This window comes from Salmo salar, unplaced genomic scaffold (genome assembly GCF_965601325.2).
Source record: "Salmo salar unplaced genomic scaffold, fSalSal1 ptg000177l, whole genome shotgun sequence".
Lineage (NCBI taxonomy): Eukaryota > Metazoa > Chordata > Actinopteri > Salmoniformes > Salmonidae > Salmo > Salmo salar.
In genome coordinates, this window is record NW_027675325.1 from 1,139,386 (window position 1) to 1,155,263 (window position 15,878).

General features: G+C 40.2%; 1 protein-coding gene across 1 annotated transcript; it reads left to right on the top strand.

The window, feature by feature from the left end:
• Positions 1 to 6,655: 6,655 nt before the first annotated feature.
• Positions 6,656 to 12,188, top strand: LOC145867066 (uncharacterized). The gene is made up of 2 exons (XM_082971110.1): positions 6,656 to 6,671; positions 10,079 to 12,188. Exons 1-2 carry the CDS (start codon positions 6,656 to 6,658, stop codon positions 11,545 to 11,547), a joined length of 1,485 nt encoding a protein of 494 aa, XP_082827236.1. The 3' UTR covers positions 11,548 to 12,188.
• The last annotated feature ends 3,690 nt before the right edge of the window (positions 12,189 to 15,878 follow it).

Genomic DNA, 15,878 nt, shown 5'->3' on the forward strand with positions numbered 1-15,878 from the left:
GAATGATCAGGATATAAATAGCACTCCTAAAGAAGATGCAGTGTGGATGAATGATCAGGATATAAATAGCACTCCTAAAGAAGATGCAGTGTGGATGAATGATCAGGATATAAATAGCACTCCTAAAGAAGATGCAGTGTGGATGAATGATCAGGATATAAATAGCACTCCTAAAGAAGATGCAGTGTGGATGAATGATCAGGATATATATAGCACTCCTAAAGAAGATGCAGTGTGGATGAATGATCAGGATATAAATAGCACTCCTAAAGAAGATGCAGTGTGGATGAATGATCAGTAGTGACAGGATATAAATAGCTCTCCTAAAGAAGATGCAGTGAGGATGAATGATCAGGATATAAATAGCACTCCTAAAGAAGATGCAGTGTGGATGAATGATCAGGATATAAATAGCACTCCTAAAGAAGATGCAGTGTGGATGAATGATCAGGATATAAATAGCACTCCTAAAGAAGATGCAGTGTGGATGAATGATCAGGATATAAATAGCACTCCTAAAGAAGATGCAGTGTGGATGAATGATCAGGATATAAATAGCACTCCTAAAGAAGATGCAGTGTGGATGAATGATCAGAATATAAATAGCACTCCTATAGAAGATGCAGTGTGGATGAATGATCAGGATATAAATAGCACTCCTAAAGAAGATGCAGTGTGGATGAATGATCAGGATATAAATAGCACTCCTAAAGAAGATGCAGTGTGGATGAATGATCAGGATATAAATAGCACTCCTAAAGAAGATGCAGTGAGGATGAATGATCAGGATATAAATAGCACTCCTAAAGAAGATGCAGTGTGGATGAATGATCAGGATATAAATAGCACTCCTAAAGAAGATGCAGTGTGGATGAATGATCAGGATATAAATAGCACTGCTAAAGAAGATGCAGTGTGGATGAATGATCAGTAGTGACAGGATATAAATAGCACTCCTAAAGAAGATGCAGTGAGGATGAATGATCAGGATATAAATAGCACTCCTAAAGAAGATGCAGTGTGGATGAATGATCAGGATATAAATAGCACTCCTAAAGAAGATGCAGTGTGGATGAATGATCAGGATATAAATAGCACTGCTAAAGAAGATGCAGTGTGGATGAATGATCAGTAGTGACAGGATATAAATAGCACTCCTAAAGAAGATGCAGTGTGGATGAATGATCAGGATATAAATAGCACTCCTAAAGAAGATGCAGTGTGGATGAATGATCAGGATATAAATAGCACTCCTAAAGAAGATGCAGTGTGGATGAATGATCAGGATATAAATAGCAATCCTAAAGAAGATGCAGTGTGGATGAATGATCAGTAGTGACAGGATATAAATAGCACTCCTAAAGAAGATGCAGTGTGGATGAATGATCAGAATATAAATAGCACTCCTAAAGAAGATGCAGTGTGGATGAATGATCAGGATATAAATAGCACTCCTAAAGAAGATGCAGTGTGGATGAATGATCAGGATATAAATAGCACTCCTAAAGAAGATGCAGTGAGGATGAATGATCAGGATATAAATAGCACTCCTAAAGAAGATGCAGTGTGGATGAATGATCAGGATATAAATAGCACTCCTATAGAAGATGCAGTGTGGATGAATCATCAGGATATAAATAGCACTCCTAAAGAAGATGCAGTGTGGATGAATGATCAGGATATAAATAGCACTCCTAAAGAAGATGCAGTGTGGATGAATGATCAGGATATAAATAGCACTCCTATAGAAGATGCAGTGTGGATGAATGATCAGGATATACATAGCACTCCTAAAGAAGATGCAGTGTGGATGAATGATCAGGATATAAATAGCACTCCTAAAGAAGATGCAGTGTGGATGAATGATCAGGATATAAATAGCACTCCTATAGAAGATGCAGTGTGGATGAATGATCAGGATATAAATAGCACTCCTAAAGAAGATGCAGTGTGGATGAATGATCAGTAGTGACAGGATATAAATAGCACTCCTAAAGAAGATGCAGTGTGGATGAATGATCAGGATATAAATAGCACTCCTAAAGAAGATGCAGTGTGGATGAATGATCAGGATATAAATAGCACTCCTAAAGAAGATGCAGTGTGGATGAATGATCAGGATATAAATAGCACTCCTAAAGAAGATGCAGTGTGGATGAATGATCAGGATATAAATAGCACTCCTAAAGAAGATGCAGTGTGGATGAATGATCAGTAGTGACAGGATATAAATAGCACTCCTATAGAAGATGCAGTGTGGATGAATGATCAGGATATAAATAGCACTCCTAAAGAAGATGCAGTGTGGATGAATGATCAGGATATAAATAACACTCCTAAAGAAGATGCAGTGTGGATGAATGATCAGGATATAAATAGCAATCCTATAGAAGATGCAGTGTGGATGAATGATCAGGATATAAATAGCACTCCTATAGATGAGGCATTTTCCAGTTTGCTACCAACTTGATAGAGGGAACTTCAGCATAAAACCCACATGGAAAACTGAGATTCGGCAAATAACATATAAAGAGAGGCCAAACCAACAACAGAAGTTACTAAAACATAAATTGCTAATTTATGATTTAAAAGGTGGATTTTATGATCTAATGTCAACTTTATACATTTCTATCCCAGGACCACCCAATTTTCAAATTCTCCATAAATCTGCTGTGGATTACCCAGAATCCCATACCTTTATCACTGAATGTAATGTAAACACACGAGCAGCAGTCTAAGGTCCTGCATCTCAGTGGTAGAGGCATCACTACAGACCCGGGATCAAAACTACAGACACGGGTCCGTTATTGTAAATAAGAATTTGTCCTTAGCTGGTTTGCCTTGTTAAATAAAGGTTAAATAAATGTTTTAAATGTAACTTCATTACACCGTTACACTGGCATACAAACCCGGTAGCATAGAGTTGATAATACATATGACGTTGGAAAATAGTGCATTGTGGGTAGTTTAGAAGATTTCCCTAAATAAGTTAATACTGTAACGACCCTGGGTTTATAAGCACGGATATTGACTCTGCCGTTCGAGCTTTTGCGGCACAGTCGATAGCGCGCTGGACTTCGGGCTTGAAGGTCGAGGGTTCGAGACCTGCTCCCTGCTGTTTCATTACAATACATTTGTAATAACGCAAAAAACATAACTGTTTGTCCTTATAGGGAACCAGATCGTGACTACAACTAGCTTACTAAGTCTTTAACCACACTGTGTTGTTACACTGGTGAGTAAAAAAATCTTACTACAATCAAACTTGTCTGAAAATAAAATATACGTTTTACTCAACTGCGTTACCCACTCCAGTCAGCAGATGGCGGTCTGGGAATTTAAGGTAATGCTGTTGGTGTGACGTATAATCTAGTGGACGGAACGCTTTTTTCAACAGCAACAACAGTTATTCAGCCACCTCGGTAGCTTGCTAGACAAAATAGCCGAACCAATAAAGCTCTTTAGATGCTTTAGTGTATATTAGCCACTGTGTTTTAAACCCACTTCTGTCGTCTAGTTAGTTATCCGTTTTAATTTCATATTTACGGTGTTTTTGTTATTGATCAGCTAGCGGGCTGGTTAAGTTAGCATTAGCTTAGCTAACATCCCCGACCATGAGCTCACCAAGCTACTCTCCTCCTGCTAAAGAAGAGGTCTGCTGGACGGAGAAAGAGGGACTGGGGCTGAACGTTTTCGTGAAAGAGGAGAAGGAAGAGGAGGCTGTTTCAATACAAAAACAAGTAGAGGGTGAGGCTGTAACTGTGAAAGAAGAAGAGAAAGACGTTTCAGTGAAAGAAGAGGAAGACCCGTTCAGAGTGAAAGAGGAGGAGGATGTTACAGTAAAAGAAGAGGAGGAAGAGGAAGAGGAGGATGCAGTTTATGGGGTGAAAGAGGAGGAGGGGGAGATGACTGTCACATTGGAAGAAGATGAAGAGGAGGAAACTGGACATCTGGGCCCGGTTTCCCAAACGCATCTTAAGGCGTCCAATGGTTCTAACGGTGAACTTAGCCATAAGATGGTTTTGAGAAACCGTTCCCTGATTAACACTAGTAAGTACTGTCTTAAAAACAGAGGCACAAACTCTGCAGTTGTTGAACTGATGTTTGGTGTTAAAGGGGAAATATGCAATAGCTACATCCATATTTAGACTTTTTAATGATTTTTTTATAGCCATGTATTCTTGAAGAATATAACACACGTCTCATGAGCTTAGTTCAACTGTTGTACCCCATCAGAACCCCAAATAAGCTTTTTTTACTCCAATGTTTAGAAACAATGTAAACCAACACTGTATAGCCTCAACATGGTTAAAACTATAATGTTGATATCATGGATGGTCAGTCCTTGCATCCGCAGGTCTGTCTATGAATTTGAGATTAGTTACATTTCTCCAGCCCCATAATCATCTTATTACCAAAACAGTGGTGGAATGACAGCTTTGTTGTTGTATGAACGGCAGATTGCTGGGTTGTGTGAGTTTTTTCAACAGTAACAAAATGGCTGCCCAGAGGCTTGGTTTGGTAAACAGCTGAGGGATGGGGGAAGGAGGAGTGTAACCACTCAAATTTATTCATCCAGGATGTCATAATGATAGTTTAACCAGGTTTCTAGGATATATAGTATATTCTAGAATTCATCCATGATGTCATAATGATAGTTTAACCGGTGCGGGCAGTGATCGATTGAATAGCATGCATTTAGTTTTACCTGCGTTTAAGAGCAGTTGGAGGCCACGGAAGGAGAGTTGTATGTCATTGAAGCTCGTTTGGAGGTTAGTTAACTTCTCTAGGGCCAGTGGGACGATTTCGTCCCACCTACGTAACAGCCAGTGGCGCGTTATTCAAATACCTTAGAAATGCTATTACTTCAATTTCTCAAACATATGACTATTTTACACCATTTTAAAGACAAGACTCTCGTTAATCTAACCACACTGTCCGATTTCAAAAAGGCTTTACAACGAAAGCAAAACATTAGATTATGTCAGCAGAGTACCCAGCCAGAAATAATCAGACACCCATTTTTCAAGCTAGCATATAATGTCACATAAACCCAAAAGACAGCTAAATGCAGCACTAACCTTTGATGATCTTCATCAGATGACAACCCTAGGACATTATGTTATACAATACATGCATGTTTTGTTCAATCAAGTTCATATTTATATCAAAAACCAGCTTTTTACATTAGCATGTGACGTTCAGAACTAGCATACCCCCCGCAAACTTCCGGTGAATTTACTAAAAATGTACTAAATTACTCACGATAAACGTTCACAAAAAGCATAACAATTATTTTAAGAATTATAGATACAGAACTCCTCTATGCACTCGATATGTCCGATTTTAAAATAGCTTTTCGGTGAAAGCACATTTTGCAATATTCTAAGTAGATAGCCCGGCATCACAGGGCTAGCTATTTAGACACCCAGCAAGTTTAGCACTCACCAAACTCAGATTTACTATAAGAAAAATGTTATTACCTTTGCTGTTCTTCGTCAGAATGCACTCCCAGGACTTCTACTTCAATAACAAATGTTGGTTTGGTCCCAAATAATCCATAGTTATATCCAAATAGCGGCGTTTTGTTCGTGCGTTCAAGACACTATCTGAAAGGGTAAATAAGGGTTACGCGCCCGACGCGTTTTGTGACAAAAAAATTCTAAATATTCCATTACCGTACTTCGAAGCATGTCAACCGCTGTTTAAAATCAATTTTTATGCAATTTTTCTCGTAAAAAAGCGATAATATTCCGACAGGGAAAGCGTGTTTACGTTCAAAGAGAGAGAAAGTAAAAGCATGGGATCCCCTCGTGCACGAGCCTCAGTCTGATGGCCCTCTGATCGACTTCCATCCAAACGCGCTAAAGTTTTTCAGCCAGCGGCTGGAATTACATCATTCAGCTTTTTCCCGGGTTCTGAGAGCCTATGGGAGCCGTAGGAAGTGTCACGTTACAGCAAATATCCTAAATTTTCTTTAAACAGAGCCAAGAAGCCCAAGGAATGGTCAGAGAGGGTACTTCCTGTTTGGAATCTTCTCAGGTTTTTGCCTGCTATATGAGTTCTGTTATACTCACAGACACCATTCAAACAGTTTTAGAAACTGTAGGGTGTTTTCTATCCAAAGCCAATAATTATATGCATATTCTAGTTTCTGGGCAGTAGTAATAACCAGATTAAATCGGGTACGTTTTTTATCCGGCCGTGTAAATACTGCCCCCTAGCCCTAACAGGTTAATACAGTGTCCAAAGAGGGGCCAGAAGTATACAGAATGGTGTCATCTGCGTAGAGGTGGATCAGAGACTCACCAGCAGCAAGAGCGACATCATTGATGTATACAGAGAAGAGAGTCGGCCTGAGAATTGAACCCTGTGGCACCCCCATAGACTGCCAGAGGCCCGGACAACAGGCCCTCCGATTTGACACACTGAACTCTATCAGAGAAGTAGTAGGTAAACCAGGCGAGGCAATCATTTGAGAAACCAAGGCTGTCGAGTTTGCCAATAAGAATGTGGTGATTGACAGAGTCGAAAGCCTTGGCCAGGTCGATGAATACGGCTGCACAGTAATGTCTCTTATCGATGGCGGTTATGATGTCGTTGATGTAGTTAGTATGCCAAAAGTTCCCGGATGTCGTACTAAATTCGCCAAAATATGACGTATACACGCAGTACTTTAGGGCCCATAATGCAATTCTTCAGGAAATGGACGTAGCTTCACATCATTTTCAGATTTGAAGAAAATGGCGGAAAATATGCAGCCGAAGTCCAACGAGAGCCGATACAAATTCATTGCTTTAACTAATTATGACAAATGTTAAGAACATGTTAAGCAATGTAATAAAGACATTTCTTTTCAAGTAAGTTACCTTACACGATATTTTGGCTGACAATTTGCTTGCATGTTATTACAGCAGTATGTACCGGCATGTTAAAACCTCTCTGGGGTAGGTGGGACGCTACCGTCACACCTCGCCAACAGCCATTGAAATAGCAGGGCGCCAAATTCAAAACAACAAAAATCTCATAATTCAAATTTCTCACACATACAAGTATTATACACCATTGTAAAGGTACACTTCTCATTAATCCAACCACAGTGTCCGATTTCAAAAACACTTTACGGCGAAAGATTATGTTAGGACACCACCTAGACAAGAAAAACCACACAGCCATTTTCCAAGCAAGGAGAGGCGTCACAAAAACCAGAAATATAGCTAAAATTAATCACTAACCTTTGATGATCTTCATCAGGTGGCACTCATAGGACTTCATGTTACACAATATATGTATGTTTTGCTCGATAAAGTTCATATTTATATCCAAAAACCCCATTTTACATTGGTATGTAATGTTCAGAAATGTTTTGCCTCCAAAACCCCCGATGAATGAGCACATCAATTTACAGAAATACTCATCATAAACGTTGATAAAATATACAACTGTTATGCATAGAATTAAAGATATACTTCTCCTTAATGCAACCGCTGTGTCAGATTTCAAAAAACTTTACGGCGAAAGCACACTTTGCAATAATCTGAGTACAGCGCTCAGACACCAAAACAAGCCATACAGATACCCGCCATGTTGTGGAGTCAACAGAAGTCAGAAATACCATTATAAATATTCACTTACCTTTGATGATTTTCATCGGAATGCACTCCCAGGAATCCCAGTTCCACAATACATGTACGTTTTGTTCGATAAAGTTCATGTTTATGTCCAAATACCTCCATTTTGTTCGCGCGTTAGGTTCACTATTCCAAATGCAGAAGGCGCGCGCACTAAAGTCCAGACGAAAAGTCAAAAAAGTTATATTACAGTTTGTAGAAACACGTCAAACGATGTGTAGAATCAATCTTTAGGATGTTTTTATCATAAATCTTCAAAAATATTCCAACCGGATAATTCCTTTGTCTTCATAAAGGAAAGAGAACTGAGCTTGTGCTCATGGCTGCGTGCGTAACTAAAATAATGGCTGACGGCCAGACACCTGACTCAATCAGCTCTTATTCTCTCCCCATTCACAGTAGAAGCCTGAAACAACATTCTAAAGACTGTTGACATCTAGTGGAAGCCTTAGGAAGTGCAATATGACCCCATAGACACTGTATATTGGATGTATATTGTGTGTTAGATAGGCAATCACTTGAAAAACTACAAACCTCAGATTTCCACACTTCCTGGTTGGATTTTTCTAAGGTTTTGCCTGACATATGAGTTCTGTTATACTCACAGACATTATTCAAACCGTTTTAGACACTTCAGTGTTTTCTATCCAAATCTACTAATTATATGCATATTCTAGCTTTTGGGCCTGAGTAGCAGGCAGTTTACTCTGGGCATGCTTTTCATCCGGACATGAAAATACTGCCCCCTACCCCGATGAAGTTAAGCATTTCCAATCCAAAATGAAATCTAGAATCAGCTTCATATTTCGCAACAAAGCCTCCTTCACTCACGCTGCCAAACATACCCTCGTTAAACTGACTTTCTTGCCGATCCTTGACTTCGGCGATGTCATTTTCAAAATAGCCTCCAACACTCTACTCAGCAAACTGGATGCAGTCTATCACAGTGCCATCCGTTTTGTCACCAAATCCCCATATACCACCCACCACTGCGACCTGTATGCTCTCGTTGGCTGGCCTTCTCTACATATTCGTCGCCAAACCCACTGGCTCCAGGTCATCTATAGGTCTTTGCTAGGCCACCTTCACTCAGCTCACAGGTCACCATAGCAACACCCACCCATAGCACGCACTCAAAGAGGTATATCTCACTGGTCATCACCAAAGCCAACACCTACTTTGGACACATTTCTTTCCAGTTCTCTGCTGCCAATGACTTGAACGAATTGCAAAAATCGCTGAAGTTGGAGACATATATCTCCCTCACTAACTTTAAGCATCAGCTATCTGAGCAGCTTACCGATCGCTGCAGCTGTACACAGTCCATCTGTAAATAGTCCATCCAACTGCCTACCTCATCCCCATGTTTTTATTTACTTTTTTGCTCTTTTGCACACCAGTATTTCTACTTGCACATCATCATCTGCACATCTATCACTCCAGTGTTCATTTGTTAAATTGTAATTACTTCGCTACTATGGCCTATTTATTGCCTTACCTCCGTACTCCATTTGCACACACTGTATATAGATATTTGCACACACTGTATATAGATTTTTCTATTGTGTTATTGACTGTACGTTTGTTTATTCCATGTGTAACTCTGTGTTGTTTGTGTCGCACTGCTTTGCTTTATCTTGGCCAGGTCGCAGTTGTAAATGAGAACTTGTTCTCAACTGGCCTACCTGCTTAAATAAAGGTGAAAAACAAAATGTAATTAAAAATACATTTAAAAAATCATAACTTTATTGACAACACCCAAATGGATACGGTCATTAACTCGGTTCTTAATACTGTAGCAAACATTATATTAAGCAGGACATTCAAGCGAGCTTTACAATTATAATCCAAAGTAGCGTGAAATGCACTCATAAGCAACCTGGAAATGGAAGTTACTTCCCTGAGTTTTTCCCCGTTCACATTCAGAATACATTGTGAAAAACTAAAATCTTTGCTCACCATTTTTGCTCCAGGCAGATATACTACATCCATAACTATCGGTTTCCTCATTAGCAGATATACTACATCCATAACTAGTGGTTTCCTCATTAGCAGATACACTACATCCATAACTATCGGTTTCCTCATTAGCAGGGAGGAGTTTCTACAACCAAATTGCATGTGCATCGCCCTCGTGCCGCAATTTTAGCAAACACAGAAAGGGGCCTATATTGGAGACCAAAAGTCGTCTGGCACACTGCTTAGAGTTTCAACAACATGAATAACTTATTTCTAGCCTACAATCATCTATGTTACTACTAATGTGAAAACAAGACAAAATATGACTGTTCTTGCTCATTTTAAGACAATTGTTAAATCATTTTAACATTCATTACAGACGTCAATTGTTGTATAACATCATGGCTACGCTGTTGGCATCACCTTTTACAGTGGATTTCTGCTGTTGTGGGCCTTTAATCATCTGTCTGACTTTGTTGTTCACACAGGAGAGAGACGTGACTATCGTGGATCCTTTGGGGAGCCTCAACAACATCATGATGCTGACGAGGCAGAGAAGAGTCTCTCCAGATCAGAACACCTCAAGAAACACCTGCAGAGATCCACAGGGAAGAGAACTCACTGCTGCTCTGACTGTGGGAAGAGATTCACCTCATCAGGCATTAAAATTCATCAGAGAATCCACACAGGAGAGACATCTTATAGCTGTGGTCAATGTGGGAAGAGTTTTGTTCAATCTGGCCAGCTGACATTACACCAGAGAACACACACAGGAGAGAAATCTTATATCTGTGATCAATGTGGGAAGAGTTTTAGTAAGTCTGGCTCTCTGACTTTACACCAGAGAACACACACAGGAGAGAAACCATATAGCTGTGGTCAATGTGGGAAGAGTTTTGCTGCACCTAGCACTCTCACTCGACACCAGAGAACGCACACAGGAGAGAAACCTTATAGCTGTGATCAGTGTGGGAAGCGTTTTGGTCGATCTGGAGATCTGACAGTGCACCAGAGAACACACACAGGAGAGAAACCTTATAGCTGTGATCAATGTGGGAAGAGTTTTAGTAAGTCTGGCTCTCTGACTTTACACCAGAGAACCCACACAGGAGAGAAATCTTATAGCTGTGGTCAATGTGGGAAGAGGTTTACTCAGTCAACCAGCCTGATATCACACCAGAGAACACACACAGGAGAGAAACCTTATAGCTGTGATCAATGTGGGAAGGGTTTTAGTATGTCTGGCTCTCTGACTTTACACCAGAGAACACACACAGGAGAGAAACCTTATAGCTGTGGTCAATGTGGGAAGAGTTTTGCTGCATCTAGCACGCTGACTCTACACCAGAGAATACACACAGGAGAGAAACCTTATAGCTGTGATCAGTGTGGGAAGAGTTATGGTCGATCTGGAGAGCTGACAGTGCACCAGAGAATACACACAGGAGAGAAACCTTATAGCTGTGATCAATGTGGGAAGAGTTTTAGTAAGTCTGGCTCTCTGACTTTACACCAGAGAACACACACAGGAGAGAAACCTTTTAGCTGTGATCAGTGTGGGAAGAGTTATGGTCGATCTGGAGAGCTGACAGTGCACCAGAGAATACACACAGGAGAGAAACCTTATAGCTGTGATCAATGTGGGAAGAGTTTTAGTAAGTCTGGCTCTCTGACTTTACACCAGAGAACACACACAGGAGAGAAACCTTTTAGCTGTGATCAGTGTGGGAAGAGTTTTGGTCGATCTGGAGAGCTGACAGTGCACCAGAGAATACACACAGGAGAGAAACCTTATAGCTGTGATCAATGTGGGAAGAGTTTTGGTCGATCTGGAGAGCTGACAGTGCACCAGAGAATACACACAGGAGAGAAACCTTTTAGCTGTAATCATTGTGGGAAGAGTTTTGGTCGATCTGGAGAGCTGACAGTACACAAGAGAACACACACAGCCTTATAGCTGTGACCAGAGATAATCTGATAAAAGACCTCTGATCAAATATCAGAAAATACATGAAGGAGTTGTTAAATGATATCAATATATTTTAATGATGTCACAATGTAGAATGTTTTAACATTGTAGTAGGAGTATTTTAATGATGTCACAATGTAGAACCCTAAACGTTTGTCCCCTGTTCTATTGATTTCAACATGATATGGATATTAGCCTCAGGGGGAAAATCCAGGCTCTGAAATGGAAGAGTTACTATTTATGTGATTTAACAAAAAGTGACTAACAAAAAAAGAGCTGTGTTACATTTACAGCATTGGTGACCCACTTGAATCAAAATGTAGCCAGCTGTTTTCTACCAGTTGTCCTCTAACCAGGGATGTACACATTATTCCCAGATTCCGTGTGGTTTTTGAGCTGTTAGTTTTAACAGGACGTGCAACCTCATCTCCCTCCTCTCGCACAATTGATTTCAACATGATATCGATGAGTGATGACAAATAAGTGTTATGTTCCTTTGTTTAGTGACCCCTACATTTAAATGCATCACTCCAAAATGTAGCTGACTGTCTTCTGCAGGTTGTCCTCTAACCAGTGAGGTAAAATATATCTCCATTTCCATGTGTTTTGTTGTGTTAGTTTCAGGAGCAGGTTCAACCTGATTTCCCCCCAAATGGATATAAGATTTGTGTTTTGTGTTTAGCTAGTGCGTTGCCATGGATCAGAATTTATTTTGACTGCACGTTTTTCCGTATTGGAGATGAGTTTTGTTTGGGCTCGTTCCAAGGGGACGAGAGTTCTAGAAGCTAGTGGGTTTTAGGAAGATGAGAGTTCTAGAATCTAGTGAGTTTTAGGAAGAGGAGAGTTCTAGAATCTAGTGAGTTTTAGGAAGACGAGTGTTCTAGAAGCTAGTGGGATTTAGGATTCTATAGAAAGAAAAAGGAGAAACAAATAATCCTATTGTATATTATTATTTAGAAATACGTGTTTTTTTCTTGTTTTTAATTGTTGACAGCCAGTAGACACCATGTTTATATTGGTGAAGGTGAATCATTGTAGTTGATTATATTGGGAAAGTAAGTTGTTTTCTGTTGGTGGTGAGCAAACTTGTCCAAAAAAAATATAGGATATATTTGTTGTCTTAAGGTGTTACAGGCTTTGGTTTTTACATTTATGTTTTGAGGTTGGACTTTAGCACGTCTAGTTCGTTAGCATGTCTAGCCCGTTAGCCCGTCTAGCTCGTTAGCACGTCTAGCACGTCTAGCCCGTTAGCCCGTCTAGCTCGTTAGCACGTCTAGCACGTCTAGCTCGTTGGGCGCACTGATTGGTGTCACCTCGTTAGTCAGTATGTGTTACACCTGTGCTGGCTTGTCCATCTCGTTGGTAGGAAGGTGTTTCACCTGAGCTGGTCCAGGTTTTATTTAAGAGTGTCTGGCCCAGTGCTCCAGTTGTCTTGATACATGTGGAGAGTCAACACCTTTAGTTGCTCCACCTTTTTGGTTTGCTTCCTGTTTTTAAGTTTGGTGTGGGTTTTTCTTTTGTTTTCCTCTTCTTGGGCAGATTTAGTGGGTCTCATGGTGGGTGTCTTTTAGGTCCCAGTTGTTGTTACTAGTCAACTTTCAGTGGACACTGAGAGAGCAAAACTGCAACATTGTTATAATACTTTTATTGCATCAAATGGTGGTTTTATGCAACTGAATAGAGGGTTCTTAGAACTATTGTGTCTGTGTGTTCTACTGAGGATGGGCCTCTGGGAGAAAACACTGACAGGAGATTTACAATGTCTTTTGGGTGATAAAACCTAAAGAGACTGCATTCCAGAACATGAGTTAATGTTTCTGTTCTATATGGTACCAGGGAGAGATGACCTCAGGGCCAGACCCTGGTCTCTACATAAAGAGTACTGTTTTTACAGCAGATACTGTCTGCTGAGAATTATAAGTATCTTTCATACAAATCTTAACCTTGTGACCCGTTCTATACATCTGTTGTTGGTCATGTAGGTTGAAAGGGGTGTATCTTGGCTGTAAAAGACCTTTGTACTTTTGTATCGTGGCTCTCAACGAATCATCTGGGGGTGATTCATCTCTCAACGAATCATCTGGGGGTGATTCATCTCTCAACGAATCATCTGGGGGTGATTTGTCGACCAGCCATCATTTTCGTAGAACACTCAATTGATTCACTTTATATGTGTGTTGTATTGACCTGCTCCCGTATTAATAAGTGAATAAAGATTTAGTTTTAGAATAACGCTGACTTGTGTGATAAGTTTGTTTCCTCAATTGATATTAAAGAAATTAACCTCCACATTTGGCGATGGGGATGTGAATCTTGACCTGACTCCTGACGACCTGGGTAAATGACCTGGCTCCTGATGACCTGGGTAAATGACCTGATGACCTGGGTAAATGACCTGGCTCCTGATGACCTGGGTAAATGACCTGATGACCTGGGTAAATGACCTGGCTCCTGATGACCTGGGTAAATGACCTGATGACCTGGGTAAATGACCTGACTCCTGATGACCTGGGTAAATGACCTGACTCCTGACGACCTGGGTAAATGACCTGACTCCTGATGACCTGGGTAAATGACCTGGCTCCTGACGACCTGGGTAAATTACCTGGCTCCTGATGACCTGGATAAATGACCTGACTCCTGACAACCTGGGTAAATGACCTGACTCCTGATGACTTGGTTAAATGGTGCACGAGGGATCCCTCTAACTTGGGATCTCAGGGAGACTTCGGGAACGGAGCAAATGAACCCACCTTTGATCTGAGTGGATACCACAACTCAAACCTAATTTTTAAAAAAGAGGTGAGCGAAACACGCAAAGTGGAGATTTTAGAAAATCCTCGTAGGCTCTGAGTGTGTATTCCTGTGTGGAGGTGTGAACTGGATGAAAACTAGAATCTGTGTTTACTAGTTAAGACCATTTATGATATAGTATAAGATAGTAAGGTGCACCTGTAATTGTTTTAAACCTGGACCCCATTTTAGAAGTATTGAGAGATGTAAATGTATGACTTACATTATCCTAGGAACTAACCATGAGATAGAAATGTGAAAATATTCCTGCAGGTTAAAATATTGTTGAAAAACAACTAATTGATTAGGTATGTTTGGGAATAGCATTGTGTGACTGTGATATGAGAGTTGTGTGACTGTGATAGAGTTGTGTGACTGGTATGAGAGTTGTGTGACTGTGATATGAGAGTTGTGACTGTGATATGAGAGTTGTGTGACTGTGATATGAGAGTTGTGTGACTGTGATATGGGAGTTGTGTGACTGATATGAGAGTTGTGTGACTGTGATATGAGTCTTAATCTGACGTTTGGATAGTAACATATAGAAATATGCTTAATCAGATGATTGAAATGTGGATAATAAGCGGGATGATATTTTAGAAAGCAGCGGAAGGTCTATAGTTCCTGGGAGGCTTGATTTTGCCGTGGTCTCTGGGAGGTTAGAGAACCGTTGAGGATCCCATGGTCATTGTTCGGGAAACAAAAGTTAATTTTTTGTTCTGCTGGGAGTATGTTTGGAGAGTCCTTGAAAAAGCAAATGGAATGGTTGTTGTGAGTACCTGAGAATTTCTTACGTTTTATATGGATTCTGTGAATATATGAAAATATGATGAATTGTATGCGTGTATAATGATTACTAGAGATTTGATGAAGTAATACTGGGAATATAATTAGATTCAATTTAAACAATCCATATGTAGACGAACGTAGGTTTTGAGTTGGTATCTTTAATGGATCATTTGATAAAGATGAGTTTTAAGCATTATTAAACTGTCTACAAAGTCTGGGCAGTTGTCTCAGAAACTGATGGGAGTGTGTCCACTTTAGGTTAAGTTACCCTAACGATGTAACTATAAAACGCTAATTGGATTTTCTCCATCCAGGTACTACATTTGAAATAAAACTGCCCTTAAGGCCTGTGGGGGGGGGGGGGGGTTCTTCCCAGTATGAGAGGAGTTGCTAGATTTATTGAATAAACCTTTTTCCATAAAGTTAGAGTGAACCAAGGTGGCTGACTAGCTGTTGATGCTGAACAAGCGTCCTGTCCACTAGATTATACGTCACAGTGGCAGAATCACCTGAAAGACGCACATCGCCATCTGCTGACTGGAGTTGGTATCGCAGTTGAGAAAATACTTTCAGACAAAAAGCTCAAAAGCGACTGCCACTAAAAACCAACGACTCCCTTTGAAAACGGATGATGTGGCATCATAAACATTTATTATAGTGTAAAAATGTACTACAAGTGTAGACAAATAGAATAACTTTGGTCATACCTACTCAGCACGTGACGTCCAAGGATGTTG